Source organism: Dermacentor variabilis, chromosome 6 (assembly GCF_050947875.1).
Source record: "Dermacentor variabilis isolate Ectoservices chromosome 6, ASM5094787v1, whole genome shotgun sequence".
Taxonomy (NCBI): Eukaryota; Metazoa; Arthropoda; class Arachnida; order Ixodida; family Ixodidae; genus Dermacentor; species Dermacentor variabilis.
The window spans coordinates 52,199,089-52,211,559 of NC_134573.1; the positions used below are offsets into that span (position 1 = coordinate 52,199,089).

Genomic DNA, 12,471 nt, shown 5'->3' on the forward strand with positions numbered 1-12,471 from the left:
TGGTCAGGCAGAGCTGTTATACGCTTATCTCTTTAGGGATAATGGCAACCTGCTGTTCATGATCTGAGAATGCCTGCCAAACGCACCCCAGCCCATTCTTATTGTTCTGATTATTTCCGTCTTATGATCCCGATCCGCCATCACTAACTGCCCTAAGTAGATGTATTCCCTTACCACTTCCAGTGTCTCGCTATCTATTGTAAATTGCTATTTTCTTCCGAGACTGTTAAACATTAATTTAGTTTACTGCAGAATAATTTATAGACCCACTATCCTGATTTGCCTCTCCAGGTCAGTGGGCACGCATTTCAATTGGTCCCCTGACTTACTAAGCAGTCAATATCATCAGCGAATCGCAAGTTACTAAGGTATTCTCCATTAACTTTTATCCCCAATTCTTCCTAATCCAGGTCTATGAATACCTCCTGTAAACAAGCTGTGAATAGCATTGGAGAGATCGTATCTCCCTGCCTGGCACCTTTCTTTGTTGGGATTTTGTTGCTTTCATTATGGAGGACAACGATGGCTGTGGAACCGCTATAGAGATCTTTCAGTATTTTTACATACGGCTCGTCTTCACCCTGATTCCACAATGCCTCCATGACTGCTGAGGTTTCGACCGAATCAAACGCTTTCTCGTAATCAATGAAAGCTATATATAAGGGTTCATTATATTCCGCACATTTCTCTATCACATGATTGATAGTGTGAATATGGTCTATTGTTGAGTAGCCTTAATGGAATCCTGCCTGGTCCTTTGCTTGAAAGAAGTCTAAGGTGTTCCTGATTATATTTGCGATTACCTAAGTAAAATAGTTTGTAGGCAACTGACAGTAGCCTGATCGGTCTATAATTTTTCAAGTCTTTGGCGTACCCTTTTTATGGATTAGGATCATGTTAGCGCTTTTCCAAGATTGCGGTACGCTCGAGGTGATGAGGCATTGCGTATACAGGGTGGCCACTTTTTCTAGAACAATCTGCCCACCATCCTTCAAAAAATCTGCTGTTACCTGATCCACCCGAGCTGCCTTCCCCCTTTTCTAGCTCCCAAGGCTTTCTTTACTTCTTCCGGCGTTACCTGTGGGATTTCGAATTCCTCTAGACTATTCTCTCTTCCATTATCGTCGTGGGTGCCACTGGTACTGTATAAATCTCCATAGAACTCCTCAGCCACTTTAACTATCTCCATATAACGCCAGATAATGCATATTAAAAAGAAGTTATCACATGTTATGCGCATTCTCATCAGTGCGCGTCCATTTTTGACCTGTGTTGCTCTGACCCTATTTCGCGGTTGTACACTCTCACATTAAAAACTGCAAAACATCCTGGGGTAACACGTGCACTACTTACCTAAAGGCGATACAAACCATCCAAAACGAGGCAATTAGGATAATCACGTCGAATCCACACACGGCCAATGCTAAACAGTTACTACAAGCAAATACCATTCTAGACTTTGCAGCCCTTGTCAAGTAAAACCTTGCCACTTTTCTTTTCAAAGTAATAAATGACAAAATATATTCGTCGCTAATTCCTATATCATCTCTAACAAACACTAACTCAACTCGTCTTGCGCTGCATAATAATTTCATTCTGCCCAAAGTGCGCACTAATTATGGGAAACAGACCGTTTACTTTGCAGCCATATCAAAATGGAATACATTACCATTTGTCATAAAACTCCTGAAACCCCATCGATTTTGTGATGAACTGAAAAACTTCCTGTTATTTCATATGTAAAGGGCACTATGCACTGTATTATCCGATTCTGATTTAAGACCTGCGATCCTTATGTACTCCAACATATTAATTTTTATTTCTTAGGTTATCTTTTGTTTGTCTTTCTTCCTCTTTTACTTTAGTTTCATCGAGCTTCGAAATATCGCTTACTGCTCTTATATTGTCTCTTAATTACTTCATCTGCTTAGATTTATATCTCATTATTTATTATTACTAGATTTGTACCAATTGAGATTTGTTGCTTGCCAAATGAACTTTTATGGTAAACTTTAACAGGGGGTCCCAATTCAGTTTTAACTATAGGACCTCCTCCTGTATACCTCTATCTGTATATTATTTTTATGTAAGAATAAAAATAGATTGATTGATTGAATAATTGATTGATTGATTGATTGATTGATTGATTGATTGATTGATTGATTGATTGATTGATTGATTGATTGATTGATTGATTGAGAGGGGCCTTAGTCCTGCAGTGGATGTAAAGAAATTGGCTTATGACGACGATGATGGCGGCAACTGATCGCACTTGAAAAAAACTCTGAGTAGCGAGGAACAGCTACGAAGTATATCACTCTTATATAAGTCAATTTACTCTACCACTTTCTTTAAAGCTTGGCTCAAATGCCGTTGTATGTCACGCACTTCTCTGTCGTCAATGAAACGAGGAAAAGAAGAAGCACCGGCAAGAAAGCACTTCCTCTATTTAAGCCGTTCTTCTAGTACGAATAAACAGTTAAACTAGAAAGTGAGCGCAGAAACAGGCGCCGCCGCAGATCAAATAATGGAGAACCTTCCGCTTTAGGCAGACGTGACAGATTTGAATACGAGCGGTGGGGCAAGTTGTTTTTATTGAAATTTCTTCTCCTCATTCCTCCTTATTTGTAAATTTCACATAAAGCAAACGTATTTTCTCTTCGCTTTTCTCGGCTTCCTTTCTATATGATTTAGATTTTTCGTGAATAAGGAAATAGTGAGCCTTCACATCCTGTACGTTTTCCTCGTGCATGTATCTTCTACTGCTGTTATGTAAGTTAACCTAGCTGACCTTCTCTAACTTTGATGGATGAAGCTATCGAAATTTATCACCAAACAGAGGACTCGCGTTCTTCTTTCACAGGTATGTTATGTCATTAGTAGCCACTGGTCTTCCTTGCCAGGCATACTGCTACTAGATATCGATCTTTAGATTTCTGAGAATGTGTAAGTTGAAAGTTGACGCTTCTAATGCCTAATTTACTTGCGCCCTCCGAGTGTAGCTTTTTTTCCGTGGAGTGCTAGCTAGTTCTCGAGTGAGTGAGGAGGCCACCCAGAAACGCTCTGACGTCTCTCTTTCTCTCTGTTTATATATATATATATATATATATATATATATATATATATATATATATATATATATATATATATATATATATATATATTAGAAAAGTCCCAGCTGCGCCCGTACGGCGAAGCCTCGATTTCGATAGCCAATGTGTAGACAGCCATAATAAATAATGGTAGTAATCTTATCGGCCACATCAACTTTCAAACACTCGTGTGCTACCTAAATTAACAAGGATGCCCTCAGCGCGCACAGGCAAACATGCACCCATCACACTCGATCTCCGCTGACACCCGCTGTAAAAACCCTCGCGTGTGGAAATGCGGCAGCAGCAGTGATATCTCTATCGCTTCAACGCCAACTGAGCGGCGAGAACGCAGCACATGCAAAGTTGCAAGCAATCGGTCCGCCTATGCGTGCAGTAACGGCGGATGGTGGGGCCACGCGCGGTTGCGTGCGCTTAACTTGAAAGTGATCTGCGTTGGGGCAGAAAGTACAATGCCTCCCCCTTCCTCCGCTCCCCCGGTTCTTTGCGTGCGACGGAAGACGGCGCACGTTTTCCCCTGTTTCCTCCCTTGCGCACCGAGACACAGCCGCGATTATCGGCTGAGCCTCGCACGTTCGATATTACACAGAGCATACATTGAATACTTCAAAACGTTGCCGCTATATATATATATATATATTGATATGGCTGTTGCGTTTGAGAATTTGGCCGCATGTAATGTTCTGACGCACCTCGTTTGGGATTTTTTTTTGAAAGCCAGTGATTCATCAACGCACATGTTACTTCGCCATGACATTTACTACGGTGAAGGGATTTAGATCGGCTGTAGTTGGTTGATACTTTCATTATTTACCATGGCGCCCTCCCTCTCTCCTCCCCCCTCCCCCCACTCAATTGCTCTACATTTGATATCGGTTGCGTTACCAGTTCTCCCAAGCCAGCGGGATAAGTTCGTTGTTCGCGAAACAAATTAGTAAACTTCCGTAATGCTTGCATGCGTTATTTACTGCAAATGTCACAATTAAACCCCTGTCTTTGAAGTTTACCTACGTATTGTCCATAACATGCCGTTTATTTTCACCAAATATTAACAAACGGCCTCATTTATTTCAACAATGACATCGCTAAATCCAAGTCAAAGCGTGTTATAACGCCTGAAAATCTTGAATTATTAAGCGATTATTTGCAGCGCTTCTAACTGGAGCAGAAACGTAAAATTATTGCCGCGTATTACCGTTACTATGTGCCCACGCCACTTAGCATGAAATGTAAACATGTTGTAACATGCAGGTATGTCTGGACTGCTTAGATTTAGGCGCACGTTAAAGAACCCCAGGTGGTCGAAATTTCCGGAGTCCTCCACTACGGCGTGCCTCATAATCATAAAGTGGTTTTGGCACGTAAAACCCCATAATTTAACAGCTATATCTGGGCACTGGGAAGCATAGCTGATAGAAGCCATACCACACGCTCTAACACCGTAATACGAAGTTTTTACAATGGCTGTGTTTAATTGCACCGCATTTAACTTCACAACAGCAATTTCTGCTGAATGTAGTCTTCTTGGCTTTTATAGCTCTGCCAGGATGGCGGACACAATTCTGCTGCGCTCGTTAGAAAAAGAAATCATGAGGTTTTTTGTACGAAAACCACGGCCTGATTAACAGGCACGTCGTACTGCGGTAATTTGGACCACCTAGGTTTCTTTAACGTGCACGCAAATCTGAGTGAACGGATGTTTTCGCATTTCGTCTCCATTTAAATCAGGCCGCCATGGCCGGGATTTGATCCTGCTACCGCGTGCTTAGTAGCCCAACACCATAGCCACGAAGCAACCGCGGCGGGTATCCGCTTGTTATCAGGCTCGGAACACTCTAGAGTGATTGCATACGTTTTTCCGAAAGCCGCAATTACTTGTCTATTTTAAACGTCCCCTACGCATCATCCATTAACTTTTCTTTACAGTAACCAGATGCCAAAGGTTCCTCCTTTAGTTCAATGAGGACACCAGGCGAAACTAAAACATCACGCATGTAGTCATTGATTTATTTATTGGCATACCCTCAGTCATTACGTTGGGGAGTGGTTACAAGCGCAACGGGTCAATTCAAGAAACTGTAGTTAATAAAACACACACACACACACACACACACACACACACACTTATATATATATATATATATATATATATATATGACAACAAACGGTGACAGCAAGGGCAACATAGGGTAAATTACTTGTGCTTAATAAATGCAACAAAGAAACGATGAATTAATGGAAGTGAAAGTGCATGAAAAGACAACTTGGCGCTGGTGGAGAACGGTCCCAGAACCTTGCACGAGTAGAAAGAAATTTACTTGCAACTGTACTTTATCTGGTCTTTCCAGCGTGCCACCGAAAGTGGCCCCTTCACAAAAGCGGTGCAGGCGGGTCAAATGACATTCTTTGCCCCAACTTTCAACAGTAGGCGGGCAATTAATGGTGTTGCCCCCCCCCCCACACACACACACTCCTGGGCAAATACCCCTATGACTTTTTTTTAACCAAACATGAACCATGAACCAACTTTAGGTACCTGACTCCCTTGACCAATAATTACAGAAACTGTAGAATTCCATCAATTGTGCGATTTATGAATGGAGCGCTCCTAACAAGAACGGCAGAAGAAATTACATAAGCTCAGTGAGACGTGTGTCCTCCGCCATTTTATTCCAACTTCGTTCTCACTTCTCCCCTAGCCCATTTCTTTCACGCGTCCAGCGCAGACCGCTTCACTCTTCCGGACTTCTTTTAATTACATCTGCTGGAGTAATACTCAATAGAGGCGCACTCCGTTTGACCCGAGGCTCCGGTTTACCAGACATTCTTCAATATTCCATGCTGGTGTGCCGTCTTAATCACTTGAAATGGTCCGCAAAATTTAGAATTTGAAGGCACAGCTCGTTTCTCAGAGATTATGTCTCGGAGACCGCCTCAATGAGATTATGTTATTTCTGCTGCCGTTAAAGTTAGGAACGCTACAATGATATCAGGAAATAAAGCGCCAATACATAGTGAAAATCATAGCAGTCACGGATATATGAAAACATCCCCAATCCCTTAAGAGCCGCTGAGGTACACATAACAAACAATCGTAGAAACGCAGCCATGTTTCTTGCGGTACGCTAAGGTACATGTGATGTGCAAGTATTTGTTATGTACTTAAATGCCCGAATCTCTTTCCTGAAGCTCAGCAGTATCAACCTCAACATATCAACCATCAATGAGCCCAAGTTCGTCGTGCCAGCGCAGGTTTACAATTATGGTTACGCTCAGCCTTTCCTGGCACAGCTGCGTTCATGCCTATGAAATGGATTTGCGCGTTGCTTCAGTTGATTCATTCTGCTTTACCACCTGACACACGATACGCAAAGCAAAGAATGACAATTGATGGTCAAAGACCTACTAGCTCTATAGGCATGCTTCCGATGACATCAGCAATGTTCGTAGAACTAGAGTTAAGAGGAAGCTTTAGCTCGAGTGCTCCTATCTAAATACATGTAAAAGGAGAATTCGTTTTTCTCGGCAACCACTGCACCGAATTTGACGAGGTTTGTTGCATTTAAAAGAAAAACTTAATATCTAGTGACTGTTGGTTTCGAATTTTTGAGTTAGGTCGTCCATCTTTTATTAAAAATTGGCGAAAATCAAAAATTTTCAAAAAACGAAACTATCAAGTTTACAACTCTGTAACTCAACCACCAAAGAATGTAATACAATTATGTGAATTGCATCTAAAAGTACATCCATAGCGGACAAAATTGATGTGTTACGCATGAATATAAAAAAATTTAATCATAGGGAAATACAACTTTTGTAAAACCGTTGTAACCAACGTAACAAATTCATGTAAGATGTAAAATGACATATTGAATTTGTCCGCTTTGAATGATCTAATGGATGCCGTTTACAGAACCGCGATATCAGTTCTTGATGCATAGCTATCAATTTGTAAACTTCGTGTTTCTACTTTTTTCAAACGGTCAAATATTTGAAAATCGTTTTAGGAAAATTCAAGCCCTAAATCGAAATTCCGCTTCCAACAGTCACTAGAATTTAACTTTCTCTTTCAAATGCAACAAATTTCATCAAAATCGGTCCAGGAGTTATCTCATAGAAACGTTTTTGCGTTTTACATGTATTTGAATAGGCCGCGTCGGAATTGGGCCCGAGCTAAAGCTTCCTCTTAAGCCTACACAAAGCTACAGGTTTTCAAAACAAGCAACCCATGCTTCCTTCAATACCGATACAGGATAATTTGCCTTGTGGTGGTATGACACTAATTGTCATCTTGGCATTACTCACTCTCATTTACTGCCGTATGAAGCAGGTGTTTTCTAGCTTGCGCCAAACCGATGGCCCTATCTCTTTCTGCATACGGCCCCAGAAATGCGTGATAATCGATGACACAAATACGTAGCATTCTCGCTGGAAGTACAATATCGATAATTCAGCCAGAGAATAATGAACGATATTTTGTAAAAACTCTGTAATTTAAAGAGGCCTACGTGGCCTTCCCCCAATAGCTCATAGATATTTTACGTTGATTATATTGGTCGGGGGTGAGTATAAAATACCACTAGATTCTCAGAAATGCCGCGTTCCATGGTAGCTCTCAGAGTTGCGCACACATTTTACACGTGCATGTTAATATTGTGAAAATACTACAATAGGCCTAAGAGCTCGCTCATGACTGATGAAATTATATGAAAGCATAGCAGTGGCGACATCAAAATTCGATATTGATTTACACGCGTCCTCAACGCCCGTTTTCGTGTTTCCATACGCGCCGGTTGTTTCATATCTTTTACAACTGCCACAACGCGGCTTGAGCAATTGCTTGCGCATCTCTTGCGATAGCTTTCCTTGCCCATTGGTCGTCTTCCCAAATGCAGTCTCTTGGTTAGAGTTTGCCGAGCCGGCGTGGTGGTGCAATTATTGGTGCCAAATATTTTTACACAGTTTTAAAACAGATGAAAATATATTGCCCACAAGGGATCCTAATGACGGGCATTTCTAGTTATGCGAAAATTTCTTTATATTGCATGAATATTGGTTGCTTCAGCGCTCCTGTTGGTACTGCGTCACTTTTAGTACAGCTCGTACTAACTGATTAGCGAATATTGTAGGTTGATCGAGTGCGTTTTTTGTGGATTTTCTTGATAACACGATAGAAAAATGAAAAAAAGGAAACCTTCTACAACTACAATATTTGACTTAATACCTCGAGGATAGAGACTACTGTCGAGTTTGTATTCATGTTGTGGCCTGCGTATCAAGAGAGGATGATGCCTCTATTCAGGTGTACAATTACGATGTATCTTTAAAATAGAAATTTGGTTCACTGGCTTTGTTAAAGACACACAAACTTAAAAGCATTGTAGCTTTCAATATCAAGGTAAATATGACAGCTAGCAGGCGTGAACGCTCCACGAAATCACAATACGGAATACTCACCGGACATTCCTTGACTTCCCTTGATCCCCTGGCTTGTTCTGCTGTATGTAAGTACTGCATACATTACAAGCAGTCGGTGTCGTGCGAGGTGATTCAAAAAAAAAGTTCGGCAGCATGTTACATTCCTGTAACGCGTAAAGTCCAAAGCCTGCAGCTCACTTGGCAATGTATCAGTTTCTACGATCGGAGGGATGATAAATCTCGCAAGATATAACGAGCCGCAGTCTGAAGCACACGTGTCGCAAGCCGTTGTTTACGAGCTTCGGCCTCCTCTATACGTTGCCATCTCACGTGGTCACGTTGCTGCTTTCGCTGTTCGGCTTCTTCGGCTCATTTTCAACGCTGAGATGCGGGTTCGTGCGCTCGTATGGCGCGGTCAGATTTGCGCCAACGATGTTTATTTTTGGTTTCACGGTGCATCCTCTCAGCAGGGGCAAGCAGCCCTCGCGTCGAACGTCTTCATCCCCGCGTTTCGCACGTCGCACCTCGCTTCTCGCTTTACGAGCATCTTTGGCTGAAGCGTATTTCAGAGAAGGATGTGTAATAATTTATTGACGGTTCGGATCCTTGTTTTGATCCTGCTTTTTTTTTTCTTGGACTGTATTGACGCGTGGACTTGTTTATCTTTTACGGGTTAGCGACTTTCACCATCTGAGGAATGTTATCGCTCGGCGCGGGACACGCCCGCATGTATCGGAAGTTTCTCGAATGTTATCGATGGTTCTATTGTCATTGAAGCTTGGGTAACCTGATTGTATGTGTGACGCGACTTGTGTGGAACTTTCTGGAAGCCACGTGGGTACCAGGAATTACACTCGAACCTGGGATGATTCGCCTATAAAAGCCGAGGCGCGTAACATGCAGATCCGATTTCGCAAATCGCCGACCGTGTCCCCCGCTGTCGCTGTGCTTTGAATGTAACTTGCTTTTGTTGGCACAAATTCGCCTAATAAACGTAAATTTCGTCATTCGCAGTTTCACCGCCGTATTATTTACCGTCACTATATTACAGTATGCGTTGTTTGGTTGACTGAAGTCAATGTATTCATTTTTCGCTTCAATTTGCGGCTGCTTGAAACCTCTGCCTTACATAGGTACGAGCCACTGCTTGTGCCCGACAAAGCCCTCTTGATCGGCGCACATTTCCTCTAATGGACGCGGACACGAAAAACAGAGACCAGCAAGAGGTTAACAGCTTCACTGTAATATTTGACCACACCCCAAATCATGCCTTTCCAAGAAATTCATTCGTTGATACACCACAATGAGTAAATATGTGCCTCTGACAGTGTACGGTACACATATTTAGCGTGCTCTAAACAAAGCACTTATTCTACAAAAAGAAAGTTATTTGAGTTCTCACAGTTGCGTGTTTCGTTTTGTGCAATTTCAGCTAAGTATTGGCGCTGTGTCAATTTTTGCCGCAAGTCTCACCCTTGTGACCGGTGAGTATGCTCGGTACGGGTGCATAGAGTAGGTTTTGTCGATGTAAGTGTAACATCTGTACTTTTTAATTTTGAGGCAGTGAATAAGAGGGAGCCTGTTTCAGAAACACATTTTTGCTGAAATGTTTAATTCCCCCGCTTGACTTCGGAGACCAAATTTTGTATATCAATTTTGGTAACGTTATCATCATTATAATAATACTCTGTGATGTATCTGCCTACGATGTGTGTTTGTATGAGAAATCTGTGCCGTACTTTTTCCCGATATTTAAAAAAACTGCGTATTATTTTGTCACTCACTCGTTTGACAAAAATGGCACCGTCATATTCTTCAGAGGTTGTGAATTCAATCGCAATTAACTTTTCCAGTATTTGGCCTTCCACTTGTGTGGTGCAACATCGTCATCGGGCTGAGTTCGACAATTTACACTGCTCTGGTGAGACTTCTGAAATACATTTTCAACTAGTATGAATTTGTAGCGGCAACGTATGCTCCGTGGCTACAGGAACTGCTAATGCATGCTTAATTCATTTTCAATAATATTCATCTCGATAGATGTGTGACGAAGCTGCATTTATTAAATATTATTTTCGACCTCACTCATTAAGCCAATGTCATATTGGAAATTTAGATTATTAAGTATTGCGGGCAACTTTCAAATTATAGTTTGCGGAGCATTTGGATGTGTTATTCAAAAAATTATCAGTCCTGAAGGACCCCTACTGGCGAAAGGTTCCATAGAGGTTAAGAAAACAGATATTATCAACATATTATTGGCAGTGTTCAATGGTTGTCGAAAAACCGCCAAGGAATATTTCAAAAAAAAGCTATAGGAACAAATGCTAGTACCTTAAAGTTCAATACCCATTTAGCATATTCAGTTTACCACAATAATGGGAAAACAATAAACATTCAGAATAGCGCAAGGTTAACATGTTGCCTGAATAAAATAGCAATCGATAAATTTGCTGTGACGATATGCTTCACAAGTACAAACCGTTACTTCAATTTACAAACATCATCTCAGCCTCCTGTAGTACAAGTCACTGCCATTAAGAATCAGGTGATACCTTGAAAGAAGCTGTCGATGTACGGCAAAGTGCCTCCTTCAAAAGAACAGCAAAAGTCATAGTGATGTAGGTCATATCCGCACCCCAACGCCACGGGCAGCTAAAGCATTACCATTGAAGGTGTGCATTCGACTGTCGGTGTGTGTGTGATACAGTGGCTAATATCACAGTCGCACGGAGTAACTGCATCTCTGGACTCATTTTCGGACGTCCCCGCGTCACAACTTTACACCTTTGTCGGTTTCAAAGCACCATCTCGGCTGCCCACAAAAATTACTTGCATTCAGAAAATTAATTTTTTTGTGGACAACCAAGTTAAAGGATTCGAATCGAGCCCAAGTGTGAAAGTTGCGACTTGAACATATAAAATAATGAACTACATTTAGGGCAACGCGCCACGGAATCCCAGAGCCCATTACGCTGTTAAGCTGCTGAGCACTAGGTCGCGAGATCGATACCGGCGATATCGTGCGCATTTGGATCCAGGTGAAATGCAAAAATGATTGAGCAGGATACTTTGTTCAGCTGGTTGGTGTCCTGGCGTTCTGTCCGTCTTTCTTCCTCGCTCTCTATCGCTTTTTTTTCGATCCCAGTGAAATTACTCGAGTACATAATTTAGATGCACCCAGAAGAACCTCACATCATTGAAATGAATCCTGATTGCCCCACGACGGTGGGCCTATGATAAAATTGCGGTTCTCGCACGCCAAACCACACCTTATTTTAAATTTGTGCAATGGGCAACCGTCTCTTCACACCATGCCAAGTACCGACGAGAATTCACAACAAATAATAGGTCGCTGAAGCTCTGAGCGGTTGACTAGCGCAACATGGACTTTTAGGTATGTGGTGGGAACCAAAGCTTTTCAAGGTAGCCCGAGGAAAGGTAGGAACCGGCGAATCACTACAACGTGGAAGCTTGTGTCCAAAGAATAACAGGAAGGGCCAGTAATGACTTGCGTGGTGGTGTTAAAGCCGTAGGTGACAAATGGGCGGACTAGCTCCCAGTGCGTGTGCTTTGTGCCGACGTGTATGGTCAGTATGTCGTCCAGAGGCCTAGTAAAGAGTAAGCTGCTTCATTTGTTTGCGGATGATAAATTGAGTATGCGTGGTAAACAAGGTTGCCCTGCGTCAGCAGGGCATTGATTTCGGCAGCGCGTCTCTTCTCGCGATGCTCCGTTTTGCTTTCCTAGCTCATTAAAGATTCGCGTGCGCCGGTTTCCGCAGATTCTGGGATAAACATTATTCTTGTATACGAAATAACTAAATATAGTAGGCGGACCCCGCGAAGATTGAGAATGTAGGGACGCGAATCTTATTTGATGTAGGTGCCTGGGTTGGTGCTTCAAGCAATAGCTTACGGGATGTCTCTAGCGTAGTTGGCA

The 12,471-nt window shown here is 42.1% G+C and overlaps 1 protein-coding gene across 1 annotated transcript in view; it reads left to right on the top strand.

The window, feature by feature from the left end:
* Positions 1-12,471, top strand: part of LOC142586132 (putative sodium-dependent multivitamin transporter) — a 55,530-nt gene that overhangs the window by 21,955 nt on the left and 21,104 nt on the right. The window contains exons 3-4 of the mRNA XM_075697384.1: positions 9,964-10,015; positions 10,385-10,452. Coding sequence (XP_075553499.1) covers positions 9,964-10,015; positions 10,385-10,452 — 120 coding nt within the window. The remainder of the gene's footprint in view (positions 1-9,963; positions 10,016-10,384; positions 10,453-12,471) is intronic.